General features: G+C 37.4%; 1 protein-coding gene across 1 annotated transcript; it reads right to left on the minus strand.

Moving 5' to 3' along the window:
• Positions 1–255: 255 nt before the first annotated feature.
• MTERF3 (Transcription termination factor 3, mitochondrial) lies at positions 256–7196 on the minus strand (the record flags this gene model as incomplete). The annotated part of the gene is made up of 8 exons (XM_012942950.3): positions 7159–7196; positions 5149–5790; positions 4920–5115; positions 4723–4888; positions 4616–4683; positions 3827–3917; positions 1718–1883; positions 256–367 (listed from the first exon to the last, which is right to left on the minus strand). Exons 2-8 carry the CDS (start codon positions 5697–5699, stop codon positions 256–258), a joined length of 1350 nt encoding a protein of 449 aa, XP_012798404.2. The 5' UTR covers positions 5700–5790; positions 7159–7196.
• Positions 7197–18027: the final 10831 nt, after the last annotated feature.

Here is an 18027-nt window from a genome sequence, read left to right on the forward strand (position 1 = left end):
GTTTGTATCCACTGAGCAGTGTATCATATTAGAACAGAACCACTATTTTATTTGTACAGCCTAATAAAAGTGCTCTTATGAACTTTCGTTAGTTGAAGATGAGTTGTACTTGCACGCATTGCTTTATCAGTTTAAGGTCAACAGTGCTTGGAAGCAACGAATTCTATAATTGTTCACTAAGTCATAAAGACTAAAGGCAAATTTAATATCAATAATTATTTACACTTCCATTTATGTACAAAACGAAAACTGATTTCACAGAGTTCGCAGAAAATTGTCATAATCCTCTTCTGTGGTAAATCCGTATTTTTGACAAAACTCATCGTCGTCTTGTAAAACTATAGAACTGAGAGGTGTATATAGGGGTCTACAAAACAGTAATAACAATTTAATTACTTTCGCATAATAATACTTCATTGGATTCATGCGACAAATTGTATTCAAAATTCTGCACTATAAGGGTAATGGGCCAAATTTATGCAACCTATGGAATGAATAGTGGTTACTAATATGACGTCTAAGCTTTTCTGTAAATTCACTTATTCAATCTGACATCAGCTAACATAAAAAATCTATAACGTGAACAACCCAAGCAAAATAAAAATCTTCATGTGAACAAATAGCGCTAATAATAATCAAGTACAGTAGTGGACAACGTAAATAACAAAAGAAACTACTGAAGCGGTATGTTTTATTCTTGCTACTTGCATGATTATTAAAAGTTTTTCTAATTAGATAGCCGTTTCTCTCTATGGGCTCGAAAGCATCCATGATTAGAACAGTTAGTTTAAAAAGTTCATATAAACATTGCCACAAAAACAGAAACCTTATAAATACTCGAAAGATCTCTGTATTCAAATCGAATTGTGCTCCCAAGCTCTATGAAAGGAATTGTAAACAAGATGTCTCACTACAAAAAGTATTGAGGCAACTATACATGCAGCCTATACGACAACATAAACTGACTTGTTGAGTCACCTCTTAGAAATATCAACTAATTGAGAATTACAGGTTATAACAACGATTATTCTATCTATATCCTACTTTGAGCTAGATAAATAGTCTACGCAAAACAGTTATCTTTCAGTACTGAAAAATGTGTAATTTCCTGTGGGACCACCACATATTCGATTTCAGATCTGTCATTTTAGCTAACATTAAGCATGAAGCCACAAAATACCTAAATTGAAAATAGAACACTATACACTGTGATGCAGCGAAAACGTAATCAGCTATAAAAGTGAAACGTGTATTTAAGATTGCAGTGGAATTCTACACAACGACTAATTTTTTTGTCTACATAACAAAAATATAGCTGAATCTTCTCTAAATTATGTTAATATTCCTAGCAAGGTAGAGGTGATACTGCAAAGGTCTCATTACGAGATCTACTAGTTGCTCGAGATTTTTATCCAAATACTGGTTCACGTTTTCTAATAAACACACAAGTGACTTCATTTATGATGATGGAAGAGTAAATGGTGTCCTTCACTGGGTTTTTCAGATTCAAACCGTCAATTATTGAATGTTCAGCTTTCTATAGCAATGATTTTCCAATACCTCGAAAGTACATGACATCTACATCAAACTACTCTTCAATAAATTGGTTTGAAATATATCTTTCGGCTGTATTAATTGGCATTCCTATGCAACTAAACTTTGAATTTTAATGAGAAAGTTCAAGATTTATGCAATTCTTACAAAATATTCAACTCACTTGGTTGGATCTGGCTGAAACAACTTTCGACGCACGAGAAATGTGCATCGTTGATGTAGTAAATGTGGTGCAGCAGATAAAGCTTCTGGCCATATTTGTATGAGATCAACTGGAAGATTAAGATGCCAGTGCATAATTTTGAAGTTGTCTGACAGATGTTGACGTTCTGTGTGAAATTGACGGTTAAAAAATATTGCATATTTATTAACCATGATTAAGAAAAGTCCGTTTTTAATATTATCTAATGCTGATAAAATGCTTCACTTTAGTCCGAGTTGTCATTATTTATGCATAGCAGCATGTAGTGCGTAAAGGAAGTAAACCTAACCTTGGCTTGTATTGCCTGTCAAAGCGTCACCGCGTCGCCGCTAATTTCCACTTATAAATGTTCATTGCAATTTCAACTTTAATCAATAGAAACCACCCAGACCTGAAGATGACGATATTAATCTGGCGTTATCACATCGGTGAGCGATTTGACACCCAATAAACACCTGCTAACGAAATGTATACTAATTCTTTAGAATGAAAGACTTAAAATTGCTGGAAAGATTGACTATAGTCTTTTGGATGGTCCGCTTTTGTTGGTCGAAACTGTTCGATTTCAAAGCTCTTATAATTAACATCCTAAATGTATGTCGCCAACATAGCTTTAGTATTTAAACGAAACAATAATCTCGCTTTGTAGCTCTAGATTTTCACTAACTTATGGCATTAATCAAAATTTAGGTAATTTAGCTCTACAGAAAATGTGATAGCTCAAAATTTATGTCTCGACAACCTTAGTAATTTCACTTCCTTGATAGCATGGGTTAACCTACATAAGGATCTTCATTTTAACACTTCTAGTAGACTCAAAACTTAATATGAACTTTCATTTTAAATGGTTGCTTCAGCTGATTTATTAGCTTTTCTATTTTTGTTTACTTTTGTTATATACATTCTTTGACAGGCAAAAATTTCTAATTCTTAGATATTCAGAATCGACTTCCAAACATGGAATCTATCTATCGAGAGTACACAGATGGTAACGTTGACACCCTAGAATGGATGTTTTGTATGCGTGTTCTCTCTGAATGTAAATGTTGTAGTCAAGTCCTCAGACCACTTGTTTCATCAGCTGTAATGGTTTTATGGTTGATGAGACGGTCGCACGAATACATACGACGTACTTTGATTTTATGGAATGGCTAAAGTTGTGGCCCATGAAAGATTTCCATCCGTCTACCAAGGGGCGAGTATATTTCCCACTAATTCACTCTATGCATCTATGAAATAAGACCTATGAAATCAAAAAACGTATGTAAGCTGCAGTGTTTGATTTTAGGTGTTATCGGGTAGTTGCTCTCATATGGTGGAACTACCAAATGAAATGATTCTGAAGGTAGGGGCAGGGTCTGAGATAGAAAGGGGAAGTTGATTGATAAGGTGACGAAGACCTTAATCGACTGAGGTGGTTGGGATGTGTTATTCATGCTTAACTATCGCCCAAATTGACACATAACTAGCTGGAACGGGAGTCGGTTGGAAAAAACTACGGACGTGGAGTACAAGATATGATATCATCAGTTCATGAAACCACGGACTGTTGGTTTGAGCAGTTTCCGTATGTATAGACTTGTATGTATGATCATAAACTACGGCTCGAGTTCATTACCATGATTAACAATTCAACGAATTTGCACCGTTGCAACCATTAATTATCTTCTACATTTTCAGATTAGCGTTATTTCGTGTGTTTCAACCTTCGGTTTAATTTGTTTCGTTTGGACTATGTTTAGAGCTTTTAGGTTTATATTGGGGCTAAAATTTTCTTCATCCTCTTTTGCTTTTATTAACTTTTTGCTTCGCTACGTTGAGAGGTGTAGCATATCTTGGGCCATCTATGATTGATTGCTTGTCCCATGGGAATATTTTAATGAGGTAAACACAAATGATTAAGCATTTGTAACCAAGATAGTGCAAATGTATTTTTTACTTGAAACAAATTGAGCCTTTATTCAATACATGTAAATCGTCAGCATCTGTTCACAATAATTATTTTTGACCTACTTATTAAAGCAAACCGAGACTTAAAGGATGAAGTGGTAAAAAGTGGGTAAAAATTACCTGTTATCAATAACTTCGGGCTAGTAAGAATTAATTCATGTATAACTGACTGTGAAAATCCCATCATTTTTGACAGTACAACAAAAACATCCTGAAAAAGAATAATGGAAAACGTAATTTTTAAATATAAAGCTTACGACTAATGTAAACAACGTAGTGTACAAACAGTAAATAGCTTTCAGTAATAAATTTGAAAATTTCATAAATTGCAACTAACAATTGGTTAAATGGCTTGAAAGGATTAGAGGAAGTCGAGCCAGCAAGTTTTTGATTAACACGTAAGATAAATACCGTTCAACTATAATTAATTTATTGTAGGGTTATTTAAACTTTCAGCTTGCAAGCGGTGTGGCTTGCCAGCGTTTAAGTATTCAGGTCTCAACCAACAGGCCGCACATTCGATCCAACTAGCCTTTTTCAGCCTTAACACAACAACCGTAACTTGAAGTCGGTTGGGTGCAGTTGTACTTGATTATGTGCCACACAATCCTAATTTTATGAATAATTTATTCATCATAAACTTTTTCTAAATTTAGAAATGACTAGATATATCAAACACTATGTTTATTTTGCATTTGGAAGTAAGGCTTCAATTATTATTTAAATAGTACAGTCAGTTACAAATGTGAGATGTCCCAAAATTAACGTTTTCAAAGGAATCTAACACAACTTTAACGACTGCTAGACTGTAAAGAAAACCTTATTCCTATGTTGGTATTAGGGTTCAGAACAAACTCTGTTGCTAAAAACATTCTCCAATACATGAGGAGACTAACGTTTAAAACTTACCTTAATTTTTGGTAATGGGTGTATAATGATTTTGGGTTCCGTCGTGATTACTTTAACAATCTCTGAGTCTAAAGCAATTTAGAGAAAATAACACGCAGTTAAATTACTTTCTAACTGGATGAGTGACTTTATTTGACCAAGATTTTTATCTATTTCGATGGGCGGTTTTTCGAGTATATTAGGAACTCGACATATCATTGTTACAACATCTGTAGACGAAACTTTCCGATCTGTAAAATAAGTTAATCGTGCACTGATTTCGCACAGTGGTAGCTAAAACGTATGAACTTAAAATAAGTCGTACTTTAAGTAATTTTGGGAACGCCGTAATAATCCGAGCGATTTGTTTAGGTTGGAATCCAAAGTCTGAAAGTCGCCATAGTATAGGTTCAATATCATTATGAAAATCAAGCTTCATCAACATATTTGCAACACCTGGAACAGCTTCAACTTTGGATAAATTAACACCTAGTTTCACAAGTTGTGACAGGGTAAAACAACTACAGATATGTATTATTTATATATGTATATACCTTGGGATGTAGGCGGCAAGATTGGCAGAAGATAGCGGCACATGAACCAGTTCGTCCAACTCTAACTCCTTAAACCATTGGGATAATATATCTATGCTCTCTTTTGGTGTTTGGTTAGGGTTTAAGTAGACTTTTATCTGTTTTTGTGGCAATTTATTGTTGCCCGGCAAAGATTGGATGGATTTCTGGGTTTCTAGAAATTTACGAAGCAAATTATTGGACGTTCGAAGTGGAGTCTTCAAAGTATCACAATTGGTGTAATGAAGCGTTAACTCACATAATGGTTTCTCAAAATGTTTTTCCTGATTACACTTAGGAAACTGACGAATTTTACGTACGCTAAAATCTTTAGTATCTGGTAGACCTTCGGTTAAGTTATTTGTGCTTTCCAGAATGTGTGTTTCAGAAGACGGTGGTAATTTCAAACTTTTTTGGCTCAACATGTTTAAGAGCGATTTCGTGTACACCTCATCCACAGACAAGCTGTATTTACGGAATACGTGGACAATTGTATACTGAAGGTGCGCACCGTGAGAAGTAACCCTGAACATTTTAAACTATTTTCCTCAATTGTTGGTAAAAGAGCACTCGAAAAATGCCTCAGAATCCAATTTTGCAGGCTCGGGTCTCTTTCCAGCCAAACTGAAAACAAAGGAAAAGCATTCTTTATTGGAAAACAGAGGTGATAATTTTTAGGAATATTACCGGCCAACTGTAACAATTACTCCTGTGATTGTTTTGTATCATAATGTTTATCAAGTGAAGATAATAACCACGATACACTTACTTTTTAATATTATATATGAAAGTGCTTTTTAATATGAAGCGGGAGAGCGCAATCAAAACTACACAACTTAACAACGGTGTAAAATATACTTTGCCATAGTAAAGTCCATACACTTCTTTCAATCCACACGATGACATGACCTAACGAGACTCCTTATCGGTATTCTGACGAGTAGATATAATTCCAAAAGCCGACAGAAGAGTATGTAAAACGGAGACATAATTTGAAATAAAAGTAGGCTCACTGTTCACCCCTTCGATTAGTGCAGCGACAACGTACATATTTTACGATAGTGTGGATAAGGAACTGTGCATCCATATTTTGAAGATATAATTTTTTATGAATAGCACAACATAAAATATCTATAATGATTGTCGAGACAGGCCATAAAAGACTGTACAGGTCCATATCTTGCCAGAAGGTACTCTGTGTACTAAAGTAGGATGCAGAGTACAATACGTAAACAGACTATAAATTAAGGACGAACAGATAAGACAAAGGATAGAGATCCTCGAGTTTTAGGGTGGAACTCATTCATCAATAAGGCTAAATACCATTTCGACACCATAGCTGATGTCAGTGTGTGATAACAAAAAGCCGGTGAGACTGAAATTTTTGGACGACATTTGAGCGAAGCTAGAGTGACGCTGAGAATGTCCACTTACTAACTAGAACTAAATTGTCGTTATAAAGCAGCGTGAAGAATTTGAATCGTGATTCACAGTTGAGGGTTAGAAACTAGATCTAGGATTTGCAACACGAACTAAAATTCCAAAAAGCTGTTAGACTAAATGGTTGAATTGGTTTCGCGCGAAAATCCAAGATCTGGTATCCTTTGTTTGGTTGGTTCGTCCATAATTGATAGTCTCGACAAAAAGGCTTAGTCCCAATTTCTATCTCTAACGTCCAATTGTGAATCCAGATCCTAATTCCTCATGCCAAATTTTAACACTAGTAAGCAGGTGGACGTTGTCAAGGCCAGTGTTTCAATGTCGTCCAGTAGATGACCAATATAGGTCGTAGCTGCATATACCACAAGCAATACATTTATATTTAACAAAGAGACTTATCGACAAAAACCATAAATAACAAAACCTTAGGGATAGGATAGTCACGGAATCGAAACTGAGACCCTGGACATTTTAAACTATTTTCCTCAATTGTTGGTAAAAGAGCACTCGAAAAATGCCTCACTAGCCCCACAGAGATCAATTATGATTAACCTGGACTTTCTTTGGGCTCAATATGACCTTCAACTTATGAACGCGCGTTCACTTTCAAAATGTACTAACAAATTATAAATTCACGAGGAATTTTAAGCTAGTTAAGTACGCAGAATACGGTATACAACTATGGCACGAGAGAGTATAGAACGCCACAGTAGCAAAATCAGAAGAAAGTTGGAGAAGTGTTTTCTGGGTAAGAATCAAAATATACAGAAAATCATAGGTATTTATAGACACTAGTGTTTGTTGCAACACCATTACAATTCAGCCAATCCGCAAGGATGTGAGTTATGCTATTGTAGAATGCCACGTTGATATTCTAGGAAGCTACACCACGTTCCAATTAGACGAAAACCCTTCAACTCATCAAGGGTCTATTGAAACTCCGTCGTGTTCGTTGGAAGCCGTGCCAACATTTATGAAAATCTGTTTCACATGCAAAACGAAAGACGGATATTACCCATGTGCAGTCATAGAACTCGAAATCGTTCAACATTTTTAATCAAAATATCCTGTTTATTCATTGGGCCAAACGAAAATCATGGAAAACTCAAAAAACGCAAAATTAAGCTGATATGTGTCACATGGAGTCATCCTGTTTTAACATCTCCAAAGACCCTAATACTGAAGGTTTGTAACGATTTTTGTTTCCGTAATTTGCTGTTCAGTTTAGTATCTCGATATTTCTGCAGTTATATATATATTATAATATTTCTGCATTCGCAGGTACACACCATTTTTACAGGCATGATCTATAAATTACAACACTTGTTGGTTCACAAAATGCTTCACAACTTATTAAGTTTATGGTTGCTATAAAGTATACTCGTAGGGCGCCTGCTGTAAACCATGACCTTGAGGAGACACGTACGTCAAGTTTGTTCCAGACGTCAGAAGTTTCATAGCTGTGCCCTCAGAGCAAATTTCTGAAGAAAAAAAAAGAGAGACAGAAGGGCAGAAAGGCACTTGGATATGAACGCCAAACGTTGCACAACATTGTGTAGTGGAAAGGACAGAGGTATAATAAATTAGAATAAATTCATATTATATCTTGTTAGAGTGAAATGAAGTCAGAGGCTCCATATTAGAGAATGTAGTAATAAAGAACAATGAGTTGTGTCGTTTAACGAGTTGTAGTAAGTTCACATGAATGAAAGGAAGTCAAGGCTGGTACAAGGAAAGCGGTTTATTAGAAGGGTGTGTATATAGAGGGTGAAGTATTAAGAATACTAATGACTATATCTTTTGTTGTCTAACTTTTTTTTCCTTTTTTTCGTTTATCCGATGCCAGCCACACAATCCTAGTGTAAAAGTCCGAGTTAGCATGTTATAGGTTGCTTTAGTAGAATAGCTAATCCAGCATAATATTGGAAACGTAAGTCTGAGTGGTGAGCGTAGGAAGACAATCTATATCACAGATTGATTGACTTATTCTCAATCATAAAGAGCCTGATACATACAAAATGTTCTGCCCCCACAATCACGGGCGGATTGAAGTTATCGCCCTCACCATCAATGCTTGCTGGTCAGTAACTTCTCATGAGCTTCAGAATTCCGTTATTCTAGGTACCATTCCCTTTGAGATTATTAGCCTGCTAAATGTCTGCCTTGTTATCACTCCTGAGTTCAAAAATATGAATTTAACAGAGTTCTCTGATGGCATCCGCCTAATTCTATCGTAGATTTGATAGCGCAGCTTTGTTTTCCTGGCCAGAACTACACAAAGCAAACATCCCACTACGTAAAATTGTGTTATTCTTCGGAGCCCCAATAAATAGTTTATCAACAGAAATCTCTTCCTTCATTTGAACTTACTCCACCTTGGTAAATATTACAAGTCATTGTACTTTGTTACTGCATTCTCTCATCTGGAGCCTCCGATCACATTTTACTTTAGCTACAACAGCTTACTTACTGCATCAATGTTTGGTCTTGCTCTATTTACTTACTTTCGCCTGTTACTCCTAACGGAGCATAGGCTGCCGACCAGCATTCTCCAACCCACTCTGTCCTGGGCCTTCTTTTCTAGTTCTATCCAATTCTTGTTCACTTCTCCCATGTCTATTTCCATTTCCCGGCGTAATGTGTTCTTTGGTCTTCCTCTTTTCCTTAGTTTAGCATTGAGGATTCCATGTGAGGGCTTGTCTTGTGACGCAGTTGGGTGCTTTCCTCAATGTGTGTCCTATCCACTTCCAGCGCTTCTTCCTGATTTCTTCCTCCGCTGGGATCTGGTTTGTTCTCTCCCACAGTACGTTGTTGCTAATAGTGTCCGGCCAATGGATCCGAAGTATTTTGCGTGGACCATTGTTAATAAACACCTGTATTTTCTGGATGATGGCTTTTGTAGTTCTCCAGGTTTCAGCCCCATACAGTAGAACTGTCTTGACATTTGTGTTGAAAATCCTGACCTTGGTGTTGGTTGACAGTTGCTTTGAGTTCCAGATGTTCCTCAGTTGTAAATATGCTGCTCTTGCTTTGCCGATCCGCGCCTTCACATCTGGATCAGATCCACCCTGTTCATCAATGATGCTGCCCAAATACGTAAAGGTTTTTACATCTTCCAAATCTTCTCCGTCAATTTTGATTCGGTTGGTGCATGCTGTGTTGCATCAGAGAACTTTTCTTTTCCCTTTGTGTATATTAGGACCTACTACTGCTGAGGCTGCTGCTACACTGGTCGTTTTCTCCTGCATTTGTTGTTGCGTTTGGGATAGAAGTGCCAGATCGTCTGCGAAGTCTAGATCGTCCAACTGCATCCTAGAAGTCCACTGTATCCCGTGTTTTCCTTCAGATGTTAATGTCTTCATGATCCAGTCGATCACCAGGAGAAACAGGAAAGGTGAGAGTAAGCAACCTTGCCTGACACCGGTCTTCACTTCGAACGACTTTGTCAACTGCCCTCCATGCACGATTTTGCAGTGTAATCCATCATATGAACTCCGTATAATATTGACTGTCTTCTGAGGCGCGCCGTAATGTCGAAGAAGTTTCCATAGTGTTGTTCTGTTCACGCTATCAAATGCCTTTTCGTAGTAAATGAAGTTGATGTAGAGTGATGAATTCCATTCAATTGATTGTTCCACAATGATCCGTAGAGTTGTGATTTGGTCTGTACACGATCTATCCTTACGGAATCCTGCCTGTTGGTCACGAAGTTGGGCGTCTACGCAGTCCTTCATCCTGTTCAACAATACCCTGTTGAAGACTTTTCTCGGTATTGAGAGAGGAGTGATGCCCCTGTATTTATCACACTTGTTGAGATCGCCTTTCTTCGGTATTTTGATCAGAAGTCCTTCTTTCCAGTCTGTTGGTACTTGTTCCTCACCCCAAATCTTATTGAAGAGAATGTGAGGCATCCTTGCAGTTGCCGCTATGTCTGCTTTTAGTGCCTCTGCTAGAATGTTGTCCGGTCCTGCTGCTTTGCCACTCTTGATTTGTCTGATGGCCATGCTGATTTCTTCAATTGTTGGTGGGCCAACATTAATTGGGAGGTCCGTGGGTGCTGCTTCGATGTTGGGTGGGTTCAGTGGAGCTGGTCGATTCAAGAGTTCTTTGAAGTGTTCTACCCACCTGTTTTGTTGCTCTTCAATATTGGTGATTACCTCGCCTTTCTTGCTTTTCACTGGTCGTTCTGGTTTGCGGCAATTTCCAGAGAGTTTCTTTGTCGTGTCATACAATTGTTTCATGTTTCCTTCTCTTGCAGCCTTTTCCGCCGCCGTTGCTAAATCTTCCACATATTTACGTTTGTCGGTTCTGATGCTCCTCTTCACTTGTTTGTTTACTTCTGTGTATTCAGCTTGTGCCTTGGCTTTTTCTGCTCTTGTTCGGCTGGTATTGACTGCTGTCTTCTTGTTCCTTCTTGAATCTCATCCAGTGTATCAACAGTGATCCATTCCTTGTGATGATGCTTCTTGTGACCCAGGACCTCATGACATGTTGAAGTGATTGCCTCTTTGATCCCCTTCCAGTTGCTCTCCACAGTAGTTCCTTCTCCATTGAGTAGATCATGAAAGGCCCGGAACTTATTGCTGAGGACTATCTTGAATTTGTTGAGTTTGTTAGTATTTTGAAGAAAGGCCGTATTGAACTTTTGTGATATTGTCCGCCCAATCGTCCAGTGCTTCTTGAGTTTCAATTTCATCTTGGCGACCAGCAAGTGATGATCTGATGTTATATCAGCTCCTCTCTTGGTTCTCACGTCCTCTATAGTCCTCCTGAACGCTTTGTTGATGCAAATATGGTCGATTTGGCTTTGCGTGGTGTGATCCGGTGAAGTACACGTGGTTTTGTGTATGCGTTTATGTGGGAATATGGTGCCGCCTATGACCAGTTTATTGAAGGCCAAAAGGTTTGCAAATCTCTCACCATTTTTGTTTCTTTCTCCCAGTCCGTGTCGTCCCATGATGTCTTCATATCCAGTGTTGTCCACTCCAACCTTGGCATTGAAATCTCCCATCAGAATAGTCAGGTCCTTTGTTGGGCACTTCTCGACTATTGACTGCAGCCTATTGTAGAATTGATCTTTAGCGTCTTCATTGTAGTCGTTGGTAGGCGCATAGCATTGGATGATGTTCATTGAAATGCCCTCTTTCTCTGTTTTAAACGAGGCTTTGATGATCCTTGGTCCATGAGATTCCCATCCTATAAGTGCATTTTGCGCTTGTTTGGACAGCATCAATGCAACTCCTTGTGTATGTGGTGCATTTTCTTCTTCATGGCCGGAGTATAACAGGAGCTCTCCTGTAGTTAGTCGTTGTTGTCCAACTTGCGTCCAATGTGTTTCACTGATCCCAAGCACCTCTAGGTTGTAACTCCTCATTTCTGCAGCAATTTGGAAGGCTCTCCCGGTGTCCCACACTGTAAAAACATTCCATGTACCTAAATAAATGGTCGCTCTGGTTGTAAGAAGGGGCATCGGCCTCGTAACTTCTGAAGGAATTCGGCTCTCATCATGAGGCGTCATAATTCTTCTAAATGAAGACCATCTGAATCCCAGGGTAGAGTTTAAAAGGTTTGAATAATTTTTCTGGTTAGCTTTTTTTAGCGAGTTAGTTTTCTACGGGATGGGGACGCTAACCCCATGCCCAACCCTCCTCCTTTTTCCGGGCTTGGGACCGGCAGTAGCCTCAGAGGGACTCCACGCGGACTTAGCTACAAGAGCTACTATAAATTTAATCTGGTCATTTGTTAAACCTGTCTGTTCCACTACAAAATGTTAAGTATTGTTTATCGTCCACATCCAAGTGCCTTGCCACTCCTCGATTTCCCTTCTTTTCTCAATATAATGCTCTGAGGGCACAGCTATGGAACTTCTGACATCTGGAACAAACTCGATGTGCGCGTTTTCCTAAAGTCATTGTCCACACCAAGCGCTCTACAAGTCGACTTTATAACAACTATAAACTTGAAACGTTGCATTGCATAAATACTTAGCACGACCAAAACCCTAAAACAGTAATGCAGAGATCGGATCTGGTGTGTAACGTGGGCGCAATGCCACTTTGGAGAATATTCTGAAGACCACTCAGTATATCTGAACTGATGAACTGATATTAGCCTTTATAGATTTTATTTATTTAACATGCATACTGCGAACTACTAAATGTTGTGATTTGTAGATCATGCCTGTAAAAATTTCGTGTACCTGCCCTTTCAGAAATATATTATATTATAATAATATTGAAGAACATATTGGACACATTCAGTCACTCCATCAAATATCTTTCAAAATTGTTGAATAAAATTAGGGAGATCCAGATCAAAAACGAATAATTGATGTCATCCTTTGATGTGTAAGCCTTATTTACTACAGTCCATTCAAGCGTCCAAAAAGAAGCCCTATCCCTGCTCATCAGCAATGACGTGGATCTCCCGAAGTACATTTAGCTGCAAAGTTTACTAAAACGCATCAATTTATGCTTAAAAACATATTCTCACTTCAACAAAAATCTACTTACAAACGAGGGGAACATCAATGGGATTGTAGTGGCATTGGACCATAACCACACAATCCTGAAAGCTAAATACGAGATTACTCGGAACATAGACATTCAATATTTCACGCGGAGAAGTACCTAACGATGGAGAAGGCGCGAACAGGGAATTGAATGGATTGGAAATGATCGAATGGCATGGCTCGGCCATGCAGGCGTGGTCCCTGCTGAATGTTACCTTATATCTTTTATTCATATTAAATATATTGCTCTATCTCTAGCCCAAGCTTGTTCTCCATCAGGTGTTGGTAGTTGTTGCGATACATTGAGTTGGTGTAGACGACGATGTGATTTCCACGTGAGATCTTATAGATTAGTCAAATCTACAATTTTAGGATTAGGTATATTATTAGAGCAGTACTAATGTCATAATAGACCATAATTCAACAGGATCACTAATAGCAGGACCTATTACAGAAGCAGTGATGCAGAGACTGGAATTCACTATCTTACCGGTGATCAAGACGAAAACTTGTATTCGTTATGTGAACGACAAATATGTTATCATCAAGGGTGATGAGCTGTTAAATTTAACGAACGTTTCATCTTTGTCTGCATAAACATCACTTAAACGCCAAACATCATGGAACATCTTCGTTTATATTAATCCATGTGAACAACTGTGAACATAAATTCGACTGAAAAAAATTGAAATTTCGGGTAGAGGGAATGCTGAAAACACCAGAGAATTTTTATGGGCTTTGCGTTCAGGTCAATCAGCAACCAACAAACACATCAAATTGATCCAATTCACCAACCAATTAGCAAGCTTATGGACAAATAAGGTATTAAGGGTCGGGACAAAGGGAGATATAATCAAAATAAAAAGGCAGATGATAATATGTTAGAGGTTACCAATAACTAATCACGATCGAGGTTGACAGAACAAGCAGTGAGTCATGACGTGAATTTCAAATTTTCCGAGTCTACCTGAAGCTTTGCGCTGATGATGTTGTTCGGGGGAACGATGAAAGCTCCACAATCAAACCATCCATCTCATAGAACAAACTCCACTGAAATCAAAATCTATATTCTGATATTCCTTTTTAGGTTCAGTCCTGGGTCTGAGTCTCGAGTTCGTAGCTGTTAACTGAACAGTATAAACTTAAATACAAGCATGCTTCTGCTTCCTGACATCGGTCATGAATTAGATTTATAATCTTTTTAGGTGGCTTAGTTTAGTTCATCAAAGTATTTTAGCTGCAAGATATGTATCCAGTTAATGAACTAATACGTACACCGTAAACAAAAACATGTACACCAAATACTGTTAACTAATTACGTACCTAAACCTAAAAACTGTCTTTGTCCGGATACAGGTATATTTATAACGTTAATACCAGACACCAGAACCCAGAAAAATCGGAACATTTACCTACGATTCTGAACAGCAATAAAACTTATGAAATATCGCTAGTTCTATCCACAGATATCCGTAATTATTTTTACTTTCAGTGAACTGAGTTGGTTCATCTTGTCACACATTTGTGGTAGAATACTCACGTGCTACACGACACTCGGAATTTTTCAACTGCGTCAGTTGGGAGAGATGCTGGTGGATTGGCAGTTGTAAATCATTCTGATTTTGACGATATGTTCGACACTCACGTATAGTAACTCCTTACCAAAGCCTCTTGCCATGACAAATGCTTCGCTATTCTCGTGTAAATCACTTTGAATAGAATATTGTTGTGACCTAGTGACCTCAAACCTGTCGACATGGCCATTGGATCTACGTTATTTCCAAAATTCCTATCACTATCATTCGAAAAGTTTCTCTAAATTTATTTACAAACTTTTACATAGTGCCATTCATCGTCGTCATGTTTATCGACCCTCAAGACTCAACTGACTAATTTAGTTTTCTTCACATATGAAACTAATTTTTGAATCACTAGTTAAGAAAACATACATTTCCAAACTTTTTCAGCAAAGTTCATGAATTGAAACTAAAACATAACAGCACTTGAGACTCTTTGGAACAAACGTCCAGCACGTGGATATGTGATTTAATCCGAAACTTACGTTAATGAGTACTCATCTCAGAAAATATTTGCGCCACCTTTCGAACGTTATTTGAAATAAAAAATAAAAACAAATAAAGCCCTAGTTCTATTTAAGCGACCTGGAAGCGAGGTGAAAATTTTTTATTATTTAGTCAATATTCAAAGTTTGTTTATATGGTTGCCCTCTGATACATCTGACGCTTTCAAGTATTTGCATGTTCTGTCTTTCAAGCTTTCGATTTTAAATGGGTTTCATCAACTGACAGTTTCCACGAAAATGTGCTTCTCTGGGAAAAACTATGAAAGGCATTCCAGGTGGAAAATTATCACTAAGTACTGAGGTCAGATCAGTTTAGGTCTCTTAAATAATAAGAAAACTTTGGTTCGGCTCATTAGTTGACAGCTTGACTACTCTGAGAGTATTCTGATTAATCTTCTTTAAACGTTAGAGATGTCGCAATCCATTATTATTGGTTGACACTGATAAAATTCTTTTTCACTCGCTTGGCCTCATATATAAATCATAAGGAAGTCAACGGTTACTTGGTGAATTATCCATAGAATAGTGAGAATAGTTGACGTATAGCGTGTCGAAAACGGTGTGTGGTGGACCAGACGATATATAAACGCAAAAAGTATCAACAACGTTAATAAAGATCATTAGAAATGTTAATATATAACTTAATTATTACAAATACAATAGAAAGTTGGAACTTTACTTAAGTTCGCCAAATTGATGCGTGTTCTGCTTTGGACTGATACTAAGAAACCACAATTATAAATGCTTGGTAATTCCAATCTGGTTGACGAACTCTCCAGTAGTGTAATCCAATGAAAGGTATGGTATATTCACACTCTTAGTCTATAAATGTAGGTAGTATTTGATTAAGGTTCCAGTTAGCTCAATCACAAACGAAAACAGAACGAGGGATATGTGTGTAACAATGTATTTGTTAGCAAGCAACAATATGTCACGCTATAGGGTTGCACAACGGAAAAGTGTGTCCAAGGTCATTGAGTAAAACAATAGGTACAGTCGTTTAATGATAAATATACATACAGTGAAAGGTTGACAAAATAAATGCAAATAATAATAAAAACTATTTACAAAATAAGCTTGTCAAGTCTATCACCACATGGCTCCCCCTAGAGTGTCCGGAGGTAACACTGGTTATAATAACAACAACAAAAAGTGTAAGAATATGATATATACATGTATACAAAAATAATATCTACAGTTATAACCAACAAAGATGTGAAGATACTTTGCCGAGCCCGCTCACCCTGTTTAATCCCTTCCAACTATCATGGCCAGCTCTAACAATGGTCCAATGAGTAATTTACGGTCACACAATTTTCCAACTGATTGTTTATGCCATATAGAGTCCAATTGACTTTGTAAAATACACGGTTCTAGGGGCGATAACTGGAGTAAAAAAACAGAGACTGTTTGGTTCTAAAGTTACCGAGAGCTTTACGTACCCTTTGAAGTTCAATAAAATATTTAGCAGATAATACTTTCGATTGTGTACTGGTTTGAAGATCTATGATGATCAGAAGTATTTGAAACATAGTTTTAACTAAGAATCTCAGAAATAACGCAATCGGATCAAGAAGTACTAGATAAGCACTAACGACTGTACTGTATTTGGGATTCGAAATCAAGCATTCAACAAGTACAAAGGAATCATTAGTTCATTCAAACACTACATCCACCACAGCTTAAATTGGAGTTTAAGTGTCTGTAATTGATTGTACGTCTTCTTATTAAGTTCATCCTGTATCTGTCCGACAATGTATTGGATAAAGACTCTGTATTGTCTAGAATGCACTCATTAGTATTAGAATTAACAACCAAAATCGGAACAGACTCACTTGCTTCCTGTGATTGTGTACAGTCACCATGTCGGTTGAATACTGAAACTACTGCTACCTAGGATTTGAACCACAGACTTTTAGACTATCCTCCCCCACGAAATAATGTTGGATCTTTATATCCACAAGTTATGAATGATTTGGCTACATTTAAAACATATTTCTCACATTGGTTAGAGTAAACATTAGGAGTGACTTCGTGATAAGGATAAACAGCAGTTGACATGAAATCATCCGAAACGCAACGAAAATCGAGCTCATTTAGTGCTTGTGCTTTGCACTGAACAAGTTTCCCAGAAGAAACAAATGTATTATGAAGAAAATAATATTTGATATGACATCAAGATTTGATTCTTCTGAAATAGTTTCCTCGAATTTGTTAGGAATGTAATCGCAGCGTGATGGATCATTAGAAAAATCAGCATCCACCAAAACTACATTAGGTTTTTGATCATGATTAGGTTCACCCAACATATTTTCCTCAGATTTGTAAGGAATTGCATCGGAAATATGTGAATCATCAAGGAAAACCATATCTGGTACAATAACATGAGAAATGTGGCAAGGTGATTGGTTAGAAACTGTTGTCTCACAAGGATTCAAAGTTTCATTTAACTGTGGTCTGCTCTGTGACTCTATACCACTTTTCGAAGTCGTGGATAAGTGTAAATGACCCAATTTACCAGGATCAGAATTACAGATCTTAGCATCAGTTGCAGCGAAATGAACATTGGTATGACAAACTGACTGAATGTGTCCAATCTCACCACATTTAAAACATTTAGCATTACGAAATGCACATGAATTACGAGAATGAAGCTTGCCACAGAATAAACATTGACCAAACTTGATCTTGAAGATGGCACAGGTATTTAGTGTTTGACAACGCTTTTACCAGTAACACCTAATATAACTCGTACCCACCAAGAGAAATCAAGACAGAATCGAGGAGATCAAAAGTTGTATTGGACGATTGCCAGTATATCGGAATT

The sequence above is a fragment of the Schistosoma haematobium genome, chromosome ZW (genome assembly GCF_000699445.3).
Source record: "Schistosoma haematobium chromosome ZW, whole genome shotgun sequence".
Classification (NCBI taxonomy): domain Eukaryota; kingdom Metazoa; phylum Platyhelminthes; class Trematoda; order Strigeidida; family Schistosomatidae; genus Schistosoma; species Schistosoma haematobium.